Consider the following 16550-nt stretch of genomic DNA (forward strand, 5'->3'; position numbering starts at 1 on the left):
CATCAATCTGCAAATTTACAGAGCAGGAGTTTAAACTCAGATTATTGATGTCAAAATTATTGCTCTGTACTGTTAGTTCAAATAAACAAGTTTTCATACTATCCTCTTGTATCTTGGTTATCTCATTTCCGTCATCACTATTAAAAATGTATATTTTTTAATAAAACAAATACCATTTCAGGTCCATTTTCACTTAATGGGAACACATCAATATATGGGAAATGTGTTTTTAACCATCTTGTGTTTCAAATATTGGTGGAGTAAATAAGTGCAAGCTTGTGAAACCCCGCTGGTTTCCTTGACTGTGCAAGTCTAGGGAATACACATTCTGGTCCTGCCAAACCAGTGAGATAGAGATGGCTCTCCCAACCCGAACTCCAGTTTGTGTGGATGCTGCATAATTTGCGACCCTGTCACAACACTGTGCCAAGAAATGACACACAGCACACTGCATATGACTAAAGGAATTATATTTATGAATCTTATCTAAAGGGTTCGTAAAGAAAAGAAAGAAAGACAAAAGAGCCTATTAGAATTAAACAGTCAAACGTGCACAAGTTGGAGCTCAACTCTTCCAAAAGTCACACATATCCACTGATCCTCAGTAGATCGGTAGATCAGTAGATCCCGGCTCCTTGCTCCATGGTCACCCACCAGGTCGAATCCTACGATCAATTTTCTTCGTCTCCCACCGAACAAATAAACACCCAAGACCAACCTTGGTGCCCCTAGAAAAACCTCTCGGTTCCATCATCTGAATTGGATGACACACATTCCTCAGCATCCCTTATCTTCAACAATAACCCGAACATGCTGAAAGCAGAACAGACTGCTCTTACAGAACTGCTAAGATGAAATACCTACAGCCTAGCAGTGAAAATGTGTATCAGGGTGTTACACTTTATTAAATAATTAACACTTTGAGCTATTGATAATGTCTGCATTTGTAAGCCAAGTTGTTTTGATATTGTTTAAAATAATCCGAGGTCTCATTTCATTTGAGAGAATTATGCAACACTGTCCAGTTCTTGCTTCAACTGAGCTGTATTTAAGTGCACCACTGAGTATCCAAAAGGATCAGAAATAATATTTTCAGAGGGCTACCGATGACACAAATACCCATTTTGTACATTTTGCAACAACATGTGGTGCTGTTTATTGCCTTTATGTAAAATCATCCCGGTGAACAACCCAATTGGGGATCTGTTACATTGTGAAGTAAAAGTAACACATCTGTTCTAATATGCAACAGCTGTAAGAATGTTATGTTAGTTTTCAATAAGAACATTAGTACATAAAAAGGATGCAGTACATCGTAAAATTGAAAGATGGGCTTAATAATCCGATAGTTCATTATACGATTAACTACTAGAATGAAGTGTGCAGGATCATGTCTGAAAACATGGCAGCCTTGGAGGGGTACTTAATTACAAAAGAAAAACTCATGTGTTTTATTAAAGCTAAACTGTTCTGCAATTTGTTTGTGTTTACAGCATCAGATAAATCATTCATTAGACGATCGTCACATGGAAACCAGGATTGGAGAGGGTTTGAATAAGCACATTGCATGAGTTTTGTGATCCACTCAATTCCATACACTTATTCAAATGGATAAAAGTCACATTGGGTGGAACCATAGCCCGTTTCCCAGTCACTTTCCTGCACATTTCGTGACATGTCATTTATTTAAAAGGCACCATTAAAATAAATACAGAGGAACTAAGTTCAAGAGTAGAAAAAGTTTGTTAGTGATGAAAGTAAGGGAAGAAAATGAAAGTAAATACATTAAAATAAATAAATAAAATGAAAGAAAATAGTAAATTTTAATATCTGAATATTCATGCAGTATTTTAAAATGCTACTGTTGTTACTACTTTAACCTTATTTATTGTGATATAGTAAAGCACAATATTAGCATAGTTGCTGACTTTCTTTTAAAAAAAGTGTAGTCCAGTGATTTACAAGTTATCCTCAACATTAAGGAAGGATGTTATATTTTATTTCGCCATACTAGTTTAAATGGGGCACGGAGAAACAGACATTGTTGATACAGAAGTCAACTCACAAGCCAATAGTTGTCCTAACTTATCTTAACTTATATAATGCCCGCAATTAATTTTTCTATCTCACAGTCCCACATTAATGACAGAGTTCATCATTTTCATCAAGTGCTCTTTAAGATATGTTGTGAGTTCTTATGCAGGATTCCCTAAAGCTTAACTTGCAGGTGGTAAGGAAGGCAAATGCAATGTTAGTATTCATTTTGAGAGAACTAGAATATAAAAGCAAGGAGGTAATGTTGAAGCTTTATAAAGCATTGGTCAGACTGTACATGGAGTATTGCGAACAATTTAGGGCCTCTAAGAAAGGATAGGCTGGCATTGGAGAGTCTGGAGAAGATTCACACGAATGATTCTGGGTATTAATGCATGAGGTATGTTTGATGGCTCTGGGCCTGTATTGGCTGGATTTTTGAAGAATGGGGAAGGGAATCTTACTGAAATCTATCCAATATTGAAAGGCCCAGATAGAGCAGATGTGGAGAGGATGTTTCCTATAATGGGGGAGCTTTGGACCAGAGGGCCCAGCTTCAGAATTGAGGGATGTCCATTTAGAAAAGAGATGAGAGGGAATTTTCTTAGCCAGAGTGTGGTGAATCTATGGAATTCGTTGCCACAAATGGCTGTGGAGGCCAAATCATTGGGTAGATTTAAAGCAGAGGTTGGCAGGTTCTTGATTAGTCGGGATGTCAAAGGTTACAGGAAGAAGGCAGGAGAATGGTAATGAAGGGGATAATAAATCAGCCATGATGGAATGGTGGAGGAGACACAATGGGCCAAGTGGCCTAATTCTGTTGCTGTGACTTTATGGTCTTATGGTTTAAGAACAAGATAGGCAGAGAATGAAATTCGTCAATGAAGAATGGTTAATGAATAAAGAAAGTACCACCATAGCTTGTGATTTGGCAAAATTTGGTGATTTCAGATCTGCTTCTTAGCTTGCCATTACAAATTAACTCTATTTTTTTGAACTTTGAGGCAGAGGAATTTAGTTAGAACAAATTGGGGAGAATTTAGCAGTAAGTGATATCACCAATAATATGTCAACTAATTTAAGTGTGAGATAGGCATTCAAACAAGAAGGTTGATAACCTTGAACAGTGGTGTTTATGGAGCTGTGTGGCCTTCACCTGAGTGGTAGATTATCAGGAATATTTCTGAACTTCTGCTGACAGTGCATATACACGTACAAGATCTAGATTTTGTTCTACTTAGTTATTGCAAGTGAGCATTATTCTGTAGGTCAATGTTGAAACCTATTTTGAGATGTTTCTGAAGAGATATGACCTGCAGGGTATTAACCTGCTGCTGGAAGTTGGGATTAGTTTGTGTAGCTCTTTATCAACCAGCACAGACATTATAGGCTTACTCCCTGTCATAACTCTTGGTTTGGTTCCAAGATTTAATGGCCACTCTTGATCTCCATGTACTAAGTGACCTGCGAATACAAGTGACCACACTCTAGGGTCACCCAAACCGCAGTACGTGCAACTATAGGGTACAGATGATACTTGTATTTGAATGCATTCAGCTGCTGAGCTCCAACCAATCTTTGGCATGTCTGGCCGTCAGTATGCAGACAAAGGACTTACACTTAGCATCTGCAAAACAAAGGTTCTCTGCCAGTTGTCCTTACTGCCTTCTGACACAAGCGTTCATGAAATGAACAGAAAAATTTGGACCAATTGCTGCATCTTGGAAACCACTCCCGAAGGAAGCAAAAGTCAATTTTGAAATTCACCATCACGTATTGCGCTTCAGTACAGAATTTAGTCAATTGAGGTAAAGGGTAGATTGAAGATGAAGGCACGGAAGTGGCAAAGAACTAGGGGTCTACCAGGGAGCCATTATTTCTGTCCTTCAATATGCTTCTGAGACCTGAACTACTATAAGCAAACACTTCAAGGCGCTGTAAAAATATCAGAAATACCAAATTTGGAAAATTCTCTATGTCTAAGTACTTGGAGCAATGTCAATGTACTCAGTAAGGTTAACGTACCCAGCTTTGGGGCCTTAGTTGGACTCCAGTATCTCCATTGGACAGGTGAGAACCACGTTACCGCCTGCTACAGGAAAGCATTGCAGTCAGTGTGTAGTCCAACAGCCTGTGATTGCCTTGACATTTCTCTTGGTGATTGCAAGACCCCATTGGTAATGTAAAATGCTGCAAGTCCATTTCCCTTGTGTATTTGTGAGACAGAAAGCAGGTGAGTTGTGTGGACTCAGTTGTAGCGAGGACTAGGCCTCGAGCCATGGGCTTGTCTGTTGACGGAGTCCAGGAGAGGAGGTGCCACAGGCATTGCAGTGCAGTGTCCATGCTAAGTGGGGGGCTGGCCCTCCCATTGGTGCTGCCACCCAGTGTTCGTTCAGTGGAATGTCAAACTGGACTGTACACCTGAGTACGTTCGTCTGCGGACTGCTGAGAAGTGCTCCTTCTTGTTGAAAACACCCATACACCATCAATTTACAGGATTTGACATTCGGGACTATATATATTTTTTTTATCTGACTGTATGATTACTTGCTATCTTGTGCTGTGAGGATTACATTCCTTGACTTCTCTAGTGCCTTTAACACCATCCAGCCCAAGATCTTAAGGCACAAACTAACGGAGATGGGAGTAGACTCTCACATGGTGGATTGGATAGTGGACTACTTGACAGATAGACCTCAGTATGTGCGGTTGGGAGACTGTAGGTCTGACACGGTGGTCAGCAGCACAGGAGCGCCGCAGGGAACCGTACTCTCTCCGGTCCTGTTCACCCTGTACACATCAGACTTCCAATATAACTCGGAGTCCTGCCATGTGCAGAAGTTCGCTGATGACACGGCCATAGTGGGGTGTGTCAGGAATGGACAGGAGGAGGAGTATAGGAAACTGATACAGGACTTTGTGATATGGTGCAACTCAAACTACCTGCGACTCAATATCACCAAGACCAAGGAGATGGTGGTGGACTTTAGGAGATCTAGGCATATGGAGCCAGTGATCATTAATGGAGAATGTGTGGAGCAGGTTAAGACCTACAAGTATCTGGGAGTACAGTTAGACGAGAAGCTAGACTGGACTGCCAACACAGATGCCTTGTGCAGGAAGGCACAGAGTCGACTGTACTTCCTTAGAAGGTTGGCGTCATTCAATGTCTGTAGTGAGATGCTGAAGATGTTCTATAGGTCAGTTGTGGAGAGCGCCCTCTTCTTTGTGGTGGCGTGTTGGGGAGGAAGCATTAAGAAGAGGGACGCCTCACGTCTTAATAAGCTGGTAAGGAAGGCGGGCTCTGTCGTGGGCAAAGTACTGGAGAGTTTAACATCGGTAGCTGAGCGAAGGGCGCTGAGTAGGCTACGGTCAATTATGGAAAACTCTGAACATCCTCTACATAGCACCATCCAGAGACAGAGAAGCAGTTTCAGCGACAGGTTACTATCGATGCAATGCTCCTCAGACAGGATGAAGAGGTCAATACTCCCCAATGCCATTAGGCTTTACAATTCTACCGCCAGGACTTAAGAACTTTTTAAAAGCTATTATTAATGCTTTTTGAGATAGTGATTTAAATGCATATCATATTTTTTACTGAGTTAAGTATTGTATGTAATTAGTTTTGCTACAACAAGTGTATGGGACATTGGAAAAAATGTTGAATTTCCCCATGGGGATGAATAAAGTATCTATCTATCTATCTATATGTAATATCTGTACCTTGTGCTGTGTATGACTGTTGGTACTGTATTTTTGTACCTTGGCCACAGAGGAACACTGTTTTGCTTGGCTGTATTCATGGGTTTTCATGCATGGTTGAATGATATTTAAATTTGAACTTGAAAAAAATGCAACATCCCCATTCACTCTTGGGAATTCCGAGTCCATGACCACTCAGCATTTGGGGTGAAATTGAGAGTCCGTGACTCATGAGCACAGAAAAACCCCACACAAGCAGCACACCAGCTCACAAAGCGCCAACCACCAACTAGCCTATCAGACATAAAAATACAACTGCAGATGCTGTGGATCAAAGAATACGTACACAACGCTGGAAGAACTCAGCAGGTCAGGCAGCATCCGTGAGAAAAGAGTAGCCAACGTTTTGGGCCGAGACCCTTCATCAGGAATGGGGGGGGGCGGGAAGAGAGGGCTGAAGCCCAGTAATAGAGATAGGGGAGGGGGTAGGGCCTAGAGGGGCCAGGTGGAAAACCAATCAGAGGAAAGATAAAGGGGGAGGGGGAGGGGATAAGCATGAAAGAACTGTAGAGATAAAGGAGCAGAAAGTGGAAAGGGGAGAGAGGCAGAGAGGGACCTGGGATAGGGGGAGGGGGAGGGAATTACCGGAAATTGGAGAATTCAATGTTCATACCACCAGGCTGGAGGCTACCCAGACGGTAGATGAGGTGTTGCTCCTCCAACCTGAGTTTGGCCTCATCATGGCAGTAGAGGAGGCCATGTACGGACATATCTAGATGGGAATGAGAGGCCGAGTTGAAGTGGGTAGCCTATCAGACATCTCCTGACCCATCTGCAGAAAAGGCTGTGCTTCCCTTGGAGCTCCCCAGAATCGGAGCAGAAGCAAGCCATCCTTGATCCAAGGGCAATGTCCAAAAAAAGGGTTTGAGTATTCAACAGGTTGTTGAATACTTAGAGTTTCATCACTGAGTTACGTCAATGTCAGGCAATCAGATAATGACGGTAGATTTTCTTCGCTGTCGAAAGTAAGGGGATCATGCCTTGTAGTGCATCAACTGCATCAACTTGAGTTGGATTCCGACCGCTGTGCTGTCTGTGTGGAGTTTGCACGTACTGTGGGTTTCTTCTAGTCTCTCTGATTTCAGGACAGGCAGCTCTATGGAAAAGTGAGTCGCGATGAAGAGTCTCGGCCCAAAACATTGGCTGCTTACTCTTTTGCATAGATGCTGCCTGGCCTGCTGAGCTCCTCCAGCATTTTGTGTGTATTGCTTTGAATTTCCAGTTGCTGCAGATTTTCTTGTATTTGTGAGAATATGGACTGGCTAAATGACAGGTGGAGAAACATATGGAATAATACTAGGTTATCCACTATGGCAAACAAAAAATGAAAAAGCAGAACATTTTTTTGAATGATGAAAAATTGAGAAGTGCTTGTGTTCAGAAAAACATAAATATCTTTGTACATTCACATTAACTTGAAGCCTGCAAGTACATGTTATAGGATAGGTATACATTGAATGGCGTGGGGTTTTGCCATGTGAAGTGGTCTGTGTTGTGGCAACAGTTTGGGACCCATGGGTAAGTGTGTAGGGGGAAAGTATAGAAGTGTACCATATGTGGGGTCAGAGGAGATGTGTCACAATGATTCAGGAACAACTTCTTCACCTTTGCAATCTGATTTCTGAATGGACATTGAAGCCATAAACACTACCTCACTACTTCTTTTATTTGTGTTTTCTTGCACTAATTATTTGAACTTAACTATTTAATAGACATGTACATTATACAATTAATGTAACTCAGTTTTCTCTGTAAACTTATTTATCATGTATTGCATTGTACTGCTGCCATGAAGTTAACAAATTTCACAACACATGCCAGTGATATTAAACAGATTCTGATGTGCGTTCCCTGGTTGAGCCCGCAGTAGGAATACTGTGCACAGATTTAATCTCCATATCTAATGGAGGATACATTTGCAATACAGGCTGTGGAATCATGCTTCACCAAACGGATATAAAGACAAAATGATGGAAATACTCAGCAAGTGATGTCGCATCTGTGGAGAGAGTATATCAGTGAAAACAGATCAGGTTGGTGACCTTTTATTAGAAAGCTGAAAGGTCATCAACCTGAAACATTTACTTCTGCTGTTCCCTCTCTGAACAATACCCAACCAGTTGAGTACTTTCAGCATTTTTTGTTCTATTTCAGATTTCCAGCATCTGCAGTTATTTTTTTCTTCATTTCTGTGCTGAGGGAGTTTGCCCATAAGAGGGGACATTAAGCAGGTTGAAATTAGTCTCTAGAGTTCAGAAAAATAAATGAGAGATTACTACGTTCAACCATAATTAATTCTTTTGAGAGTTCATTCTGACAGAGGTCGATAGATATTTGGATATTAAGCAAATAAAGGAATTACAGACATTGTGCGGGAAAGTGGCGCTGAAGCAGAAGATCAGTTGTGATCTTAGTCAATGGTGAAGCAATCCTCGAAGAGCCAACTGGCCTGCTTCTGCTGTTTCTTGGATCTTTATTTTCTGGTAGAGTTTACAGTCAGGCACTTCTACATAATTTGTTTTGTGTTCATGGAACTCACATCAAAGGCAGCAGAGATTGAAAGCAAATTAAGCAACTTATGAAAGAAACTTCTCAGCTCTTGGCACGGTACTTTGACTATGCAAATGTCAAGTCCTCTGTTACCATGGCAGTTTTATTAATAGACACAATTGAAGTTCAGAATTCTTGTAATTAATTATAACCCAATTCAAACCTATTTGTTTTTACAACTGAGATGTCACAGTGCCTAGCAGATTCTTACAGTGGTTGGGGTTTAGCTCTGGAGGGTCTTAAACAGAGGACAATATTGATCATTGCAGCTGAAAGAATGTCGACCAGCAAAGCACTTGAGTGTGCCTTTGATTGAAGGCGGCTGCACTGGGAACAAAAGAGACAGTGCGGCTATTCATAACATGCAGCGTGTGAAATGTCCTAACATGGAACTTCCCCTCTCTTTCACAGGATCTCTTCGCCCTCGACTTGGATTCCTATCGCTACTGTGGGGTAAACATGACAGGATTTCGAATTTTAAACACAGAAAACCTGCATGTTGCTTCAATCATTGAAAAGTGGTCTATGGAACGGCTCCAGGCACCTCCCAGTGCAGATTCTGGCTTACTGGATGGAATTATGACGGTACGATAGACTTCCAAATCACGAGGCATGCCCTTTTTAAAAATTTATGGACAGGGAACCCTTACATGCTTTCTCTATAATAATAAAACCTAATTTTATATAGATATAGATTTTTTTTTGCCAACAAACTCTTCCAGAATAATGACCTAGTTGCTTCTTTTGGTTTCCTGATACTTAACCTCTCCTCACTATAGAACAAATGTTTCGTATGACTAAAGATCCAACATAAGCTTAAAGGTCTTCTGGCTGGAGTGAGATCAATGTATGTCTAAAGTACAGAGTTACGTGTGTAAAAAGTCGGCAACTGTTCACAAAAAGATACCAACATTTCTACAGGGAATAATCCCTCAAATTCCTTTGATCAATCTTTTATTTATTCCCATGAAAAGAAATTTCATGGAAATAAATTAAATGCCTCTCCATTGAACGTTCAGGCTAAATAAAACCTCCCCCTTTATTCTGTTGGTTATGTGATGGAGAAATCTATCGGGAGAGCTTCCTGCTATTGCCGGGGTTGTTGTTGGGCTGCTGTAGTTTCTATGGCTTCCTCAACGAGTCATTGCCCTTATGATGCTACAAATTTGTAACATCACAAGGGCTTTCCTGTTTCATTGTCCACAATGTCAATTGTGTTGACTGCATTATTTTCTAACCTCATGCCGAAGATTTCAAAGATTTTCCCAACAGCTCAATGGAAGCAGCTGAGGGGAAATAATGCAAAGGGCAGGGACAGAGAGAAAAAAAAAAATCAGCAAAGCAATAAAGGAGAAAGATTTCTTTCCTAGAAGTAGAGGATATAGAGGGTAAAAAGGAACAATGTTGAGTAGGGGAAGATTAATGTGGGGCAAAAACTTACTGCTGGCACAATGATTAGTGCTGCTGTCTCACAGTTCCCGTGAGCTGGGCACGATCCTGATATGTTTAAATGGGGTTTGCATGTTCCCCCTTTGTTTTCCCTAGCTTCCTCCTGTATCCCATAGATATGCTGGTTGTTAAGTTGATTGGCCGCTCCGAATTATTCCCTGTGTAGGAGGGTCACTGAAGAATTGAGGGGTGGGGGGGGGGGTCGGGGTAGTGGATGGGCATCTGAGAGAGAATGGGTCACATGGAGATAAGTGAAGGAGTGGATTGCTGTGAGAGCTGATGAGGCCTGGTGGGACAAATGCCCTCCTGTGTATTAACGCTAAAAGCTAAAGAGCTGGGAAGAATGTTATGTTGTAGAGTCATTGAGAGATATGGCACAGAAATAATCCCTCTTCCTATTGGGTTCTTCACGTTCAAGTTCTTGTGGTGCAGCTGTAGACATGTATACAACTAAATGAAACAATGTTCCTGTGTGACCAAGGTGCAAATCACAGTACATTTATCACATACAGCACTCAAAGTAATATTAACACAATATTATGTAAAAAATTGTGTAGATGTACAAGTTGACATAAAGTGCCTATACTACAGATAGTTAAATTTACAACAGTGTAGTGCTACTGGCGCTGTCATAAATAATGTCTACTGGGTGGTAGCAGGGTGTCCTGAAGTCACACAGTCTAGGGGAAGAAGCTGTTACTCAGCCTAATAGTGCTTATTCTTGGACCTTCTGCCTGATGGTAGGACGTCAAAGAGATTGTGGGACAGATAGGAGGGGACCTTGACAGTGCTAAGGGCTTCTCACTGACTAGACATTCTATACTAATCCCATTTTTATTCTCCCTCTTTTCTCTTCAGCAAGCCCTGAGGTTTTAACTCTCACCAAGTTGCTGAGGACTTTTTACATTGGCTAAATATCCAATCAGTTCTCACATTTTTGGGATGTGGGAGGAAAGCAGATAGCGCTGAAGAAAAAGCTTGTTGCAAACTTTACACAGACAGCATGAAGTGATCACAGGATTGAACCAGCACAAGAGTGCTGTGACATTGTGACTCCATTAATTGGTGCCCTAGTTGATATATAGAAAATTCTATTCCATCCCTTTGATTTCTTACCTGGTTTTCCTCTCCTTGACTTGTTTTTGTGCTAATTCTATTAACAATTCATTCTCGCAAGCTGGTATAATGCAACGGCTTAATTGGCAGATTGGGAAGAGATGGAGTCATCCTTCACATCTAAATTTGGTGCTCAAGTTCTCTAAAATAGTTTCTGTCTTTACCCTCATTCAGCATTTGTTTGTAGCATCACATGGGCATGTTTAATTGGGTAAATGTTCTTGAGGCTAATTTTATCCTATTGTTCTCTAACCTGCATTCTTTAGTAATGTACTTAGGAACAAGCAATATCAATATTACTTCCATTTACAAAGTGCAGAAATAGTGCACGTTCATCAGTATTTTATTGCAAACCTTCTTCCCCACACATTTCATAGTCGTCCATCAGTCTTTTAAATGTTGGATCTCAAAGTCTAGATAAAACTGTCAAAAACAGTTCATAGAACATAGAATCATTAAAGCACAGTACAGGCCGTACAGCCCATAATATTTGGCCAACATTTTTAAGCTACTCCAAGTTCAATCTAACGCTTCCCTCTCACATTGCCCTCCATTTTTCTTTCATCTATGTCCCTATATCTATGAGTCTCCTAAATATCTCTAATGTATTGGCCTTGTTCATCAGCCCTGGCAGTACATTCCATGCATTTACCACCTCCGTGTGTAAAAAAAAAACCCCTTTTTTTGACATCTCCCTTATACTTTCCTCCAATCACCAGAAGATTACATCCTCTCATATTAGCCATTGCCAATTTTGGGAAAAGGCACTGGCCAGCCACTGTATATTTGTACTTGTTATCACCTTATACACCTGTATAGAATCACCTCTCCTCCACTCCAAAGAGAAATGCTCGAACTCACTCAACCTTGCCTCAGAAGACATGCTCTCTAATCCTGTCAGCATCCTGGTAAATTGCTTCCTCGCTATTTCTAAAGCTTCCACACCCTTTCTGTAATGAGGTAACCCTTCCTATAGTTCCCAACTGTTTTCCTAGAAATTAATATCATCATGAAAGTTGATCCCTTGAATATTAGGGGAAAATACAAGGTACCGCAATAGTTTTGAAAGCTGTATATGGTGATAATGCGGTGTCACGTAGGCTGAGTTGATTGGTTAATTCCTCTGTCAGTCATGCTATCTTTCATACATGGCATTGATTTCAGACCTATCATTTATAGGTGAAAATCCTGTGTTTATTTAATTTTCTGAAGAAGCTTTCCTGCTTTTATTGGCTGTCATTGCTGCTTCCTTTAAGTTTGTTTCTGAAAAAAATAGTGAAGTGTTGGAGCGATGTTGCTGAGCAACACAATTTGAGGATTTTCAGACTCGCTGCCCTTCATTCCCCGTACATTGTCTGAGAGCGCGTGCACTGAGGTTGGAGGTTTCTCAAATTACTTTTTAATTTACCATTGAGAGTGTCCTGACCCACCTCATCACTGCCTGGCACAGAAATTGCATGGAATCTGACCGCAGGACCCTACAAAGGACTGCGGAGAGGATCATCGGGGTCGCTCTTCCATCTATCCAAGACATTTATCAGGAACGCTGCAAATGCAGGGCCCTTAGCATTGTCACAGATCCTTCTCATCTGTCCTACAATCTTTTTGACCTCCGCCCTCCCTACTATCAGGTAGGAGGTACCATACCATTATGACAAGGACTTAGAGGATGGGAAATAGCTTCTTCCCCCAGGCCATGAGACCACTGAACTTTCTGTCGCCACCCAGGTCTCGTCACGTATACAGATCCAGCAACATTATACTGCTTAGTCCCTAACTGATATTCTAAGTGCACCTTATGCCAAATGTCAATCTTCTGGATATATTTTATTACTTGTTAATTTATTTGAGGTAATTTTACTTTATCTGTTGTGTGTGAGTTATATGTATCGTGTTGTGCACCTGAGTCTGGAGGAACGTTGTTTTGTTTGGCACTGTACACGTATACGGTTGAATGACAATAAACTTGACCTTGAACTCAGAAAAGCAACAGCCAATCTAAATTGCTGCTTCAGATTGTGGAGGGGAGCATTCACATAAAGTTTTGAGTACTCTTTTATCTTGAGCACTCTTTATCAAGGAACAAGAGAAGAAAAAAAACCTATAAAGCCCAACGTTTGATTAGTTCAGTTAACATAAATCAGTGCTTTGTTCACATATTATTCATAGAACTCTAATAATATTCTGTTTTTCACATATTCAGTATTTCTCAAGGCATTTTACAATTAATGAAGCACATTCACTAGATATGTATAACTGTAGTGATTTGCTAAGCATTTTGTGTGCAGTAAGGTTCCACGACTGCAAAGTGATAACTACTAGTCAAGGTTGTACTTGGTGGCAACTCAAGCCAGCCAGAATGAAGAGGATGAGATAATTCTCTTGTCAATAAAACTTAGTGGCACACAGCTCTTTAAGTGACAGAAATTGATTTTATGCACATAATTTAAATATCCATCAATCACCGTGTTTCTCTGGAGAAATTATTCTGCTTTTATTGCAATGTTGTTGTACTTTGCTTTGACTATTCCTAACCGGATTGTTTATCGAGTAGGTTGATCTTGCTTGTTTTGCAAAAGAGCACCCATCTACATTGGTTATCATAGGACCTCTTGCAGCTCTTCTGTTCTGTCCACCAGTCCTTCTGCCTTTGGTGTTGTCCCTTCAGCTCCAGGCCCACTCAGTCACACTATTAGCAGTCATGCCTTTATATCTAGGCTCCCTCCCTGGAAATTCACGGACCTTCTTGCTATGAGTGGACTGCTCGAAATCTTCACTTTAATCACTTCCTCAGTGGAGCTAATCATGCTGACTGATGACTGGCAGTCCCAAAGAGAAGCTTTGGCCGTTAATTATTCATGGATTAACTTGTCTCGGACTCCTGCAAAGCGAATGATACGAGACAAGCTGTAGTTGAGATGTCAGCACATCTGTTTGTCATCTCCATTGGGGCTAGTGGCCGAACGCTTATATAAGATCTTAAGGCATCAAGTCTGCTGTGCCATTCCATCATTGCTGACTTATTACCTCTCTCAAACCCATTCTCTTGTCTTCTCCCCGTAACCCTTGACACCCCAACTAACCAAGAATCTGTCAATCTTTGCTTTAAATATACTCAATGACTTGGCCTCTACAGCCATCCATGGCAAACAATTCCACAGATATGCGATGATCTGGCTGAGAAATTCTTCCCATCTCTGTTCTAAATGGCCATCTCTCTATTCTGAAGCTGTGCCCTCTGGTCCGAGACTCACCCACTGAAGGAAAAATCCTTTCCAAATCCATTCTGTTAGACCTTTCAATATTTAATAGCTCCCCTCCCCCACCACATTTCTCTAAACTCCAGTGACTACAGGCCCAGAGCTCCTCAAATGTTAATCCTTTCATTCTTGGAATCATTTTTGCGAACCTCCTCTGGATCCTCTCCAAAGCTAGCACATATTTTCATAGATAAGTGGCCCAGAACTGCTCAGAATGCTCCAAATGTGGTCTGACGAAAGCCTTAGAAAGTCTCAACATCATATCCTTGTTCTCATATTCTAGTCCTCTCAAAATAAATGCTAACATTGCATTTGCCTTCACAACCCATTGACTCAACCTACAAGTCAACTTTCAGTGAATCCTGCTCAAGGACTCCAAAGTTCCTTTTCACCTCTAATTTCTGATCTTTCTCCCTGTTTAGAAAATAGTCTATACTTTCTTTCTCCTACCAACGTGCATGATTGTACTCTTCCCTACACTATATTGCGTCTGCCACTTCTTCGACAATTTTCACTATCTGTCCAAGTCCTTCTGTAGACTCCCTACATCCTCAACATTGCCTATCCCTCCACCTATCTATGTATCATCTGCAAACTTGGCCACCACGCTATCAATTCCATCATTTGAGATGCTGATGAGAGGGTTTAGATCCACTCTTCCTCTTTACTCCAGGGAAGGCCAGCAGATAAACATAACCCATTCATTTGAATGGAATTGATGACCACTTGGGAAAAGCTACATGCTCAACTTAATTTATTTCAATATTCTAATGTTTTTGATAAAGTTTGCTAAGAAGTTTGTTAACTTTAGACATTTTTAAATTTAGTTAAATTCATTAGATTCAACTTTGAATGTCTCGGAAGTACTTAACATTATGTATAATGTCTTTGACGGCCAGCGAGCTGTCAAAGTGCCTTGGACACTGGGCTGAGCAACGTGGTGGATGAGGTCTGCTCCTCACTCAGAGTCAGCCCTGGCTCACTCAGCTCCTGTGTATCCACATTATTAGTTCAGTCCACCTTCTGCATGCGGAATAAATCAGTGTCTGTTGGTGAGGAGACTGTGCCCTGGATGACTGAGGCAATATTTCTTGTTCTGTCTTGGCATTCAACTCTGACATTTCTTGATTTGTATCTGTATTTGAGGTCCTGTGTAAATAGAAATCGCCAGTGTTGACTCTGGACAGTAGCCACTTGGAAGGAGTAAACTTGCTTTTCCTTGTCTAAATGCCTGTTAGATTTAGTACAATCAAGTGTCTATTATGAGTGACATACTGTATATTATTCAAATTCAAGCATCTCTCGAAGATGATAAGCTCTATAAAATCAATATGGTAAATCATTCAAACAGGTCACTTTCCAGTTCACATGAAATATATTATTTAAGGGATGATATCTCTCAAAGAATATTCTCATGAAAGAATAAAAAAGCTCCAGAGCCAGAAATCGTGAAAGCTAAATATTTTCCCGAGGTACCACAATCTAACTAAATAACTCACTGCGCTCAAGCAAGTTTGTACTGCTGGAATAATAACCTCTTCTCGGTTTCACTCCTGACTGAGGCTGCAAACAAATTAGATACAGTACTGGTTTTGGAACCACGATGGATCCCACCTTTACCCCAGCTGCCTTGTAGCCAGCACTGACATCTAGGCCTTCAGTAAGCTCTGATGGTGCGGCAAACAAGAAGCTCACTCACCAGCAAGATGCGTTTTTTATAAATTCATCTGCATCATTTAGATTTAGATTTAAAAACTCTGAACAGAAGAATAGATGGCAGTTTGTCACCACACCTTTGGAAAAATTTTATAAAAGTTATATTTTGAATAGGACTGATCAAAGTAATAAAAATGCGTAACGTTGACAGGTTAATTTACGGTGTAAGTAATGTTACAGGGCAGTGTAATATCTGGATCACGCTATAATATAAAGGTTAGCTGTCAAAGGCAGGGTACCTGTTCAGAGCTAATGTATCTGCAGAAAGCAAAGGCATTTTGAGAAATCAACTTAAACAGTTTTCACATTTATTTCAGACAGATGCTGCTCTGACATACGATGCAGTTCATATTGTATCAATGTCCTATCAACGATCGCCTCAGATGACCGTTAACTCTTTGCAGTGCCATAGGCACAAGCCCTGGCGATTTGGAAGCCGCTTCATGAACTTCATAAAAGAGGTAATGACCAATTTTGAGAACGTGTGTGTCCACCAATATGTGGTGCTCATTTCTTGCCTCTTGGAATGACGTGAAATCAAATTTACATTAAACACGCAAAATGATTGTGGACATTTCAACACTGCAGCAATATTCGTTATGAAATCTGTTAACAGGACTTCCTCTGTCATTTTCTCACCTGATTGGTGGGATATTTGTT

At 40.8% G+C, this 16550-nt stretch overlaps 1 protein-coding gene across 2 annotated transcripts in view; it reads left to right on the plus strand.

The window, feature by feature from the left end:
• Positions 1-16550, plus strand: part of LOC140719685 (glutamate receptor ionotropic, kainate 3) — a 554019-nt gene that overhangs the window by 207610 nt on the left and 329859 nt on the right. For both annotated transcript variants that reach the window (XM_073034483.1, XM_073034485.1), the window contains 2 exons: positions 8761-8934; positions 16208-16351. In XM_073034483.1, the coding sequence (XP_072890584.1) occupies positions 8761-8934; positions 16208-16351 (318 nt within the window). The remainder of the gene's footprint in view (positions 1-8760; positions 8935-16207; positions 16352-16550) is intronic.

Source organism: Hemitrygon akajei, chromosome 32 (genome assembly GCF_048418815.1).
Source record: "Hemitrygon akajei chromosome 32, sHemAka1.3, whole genome shotgun sequence".
NCBI lineage: Eukaryota > Metazoa > Chordata > Chondrichthyes > Myliobatiformes > Dasyatidae > Hemitrygon > Hemitrygon akajei.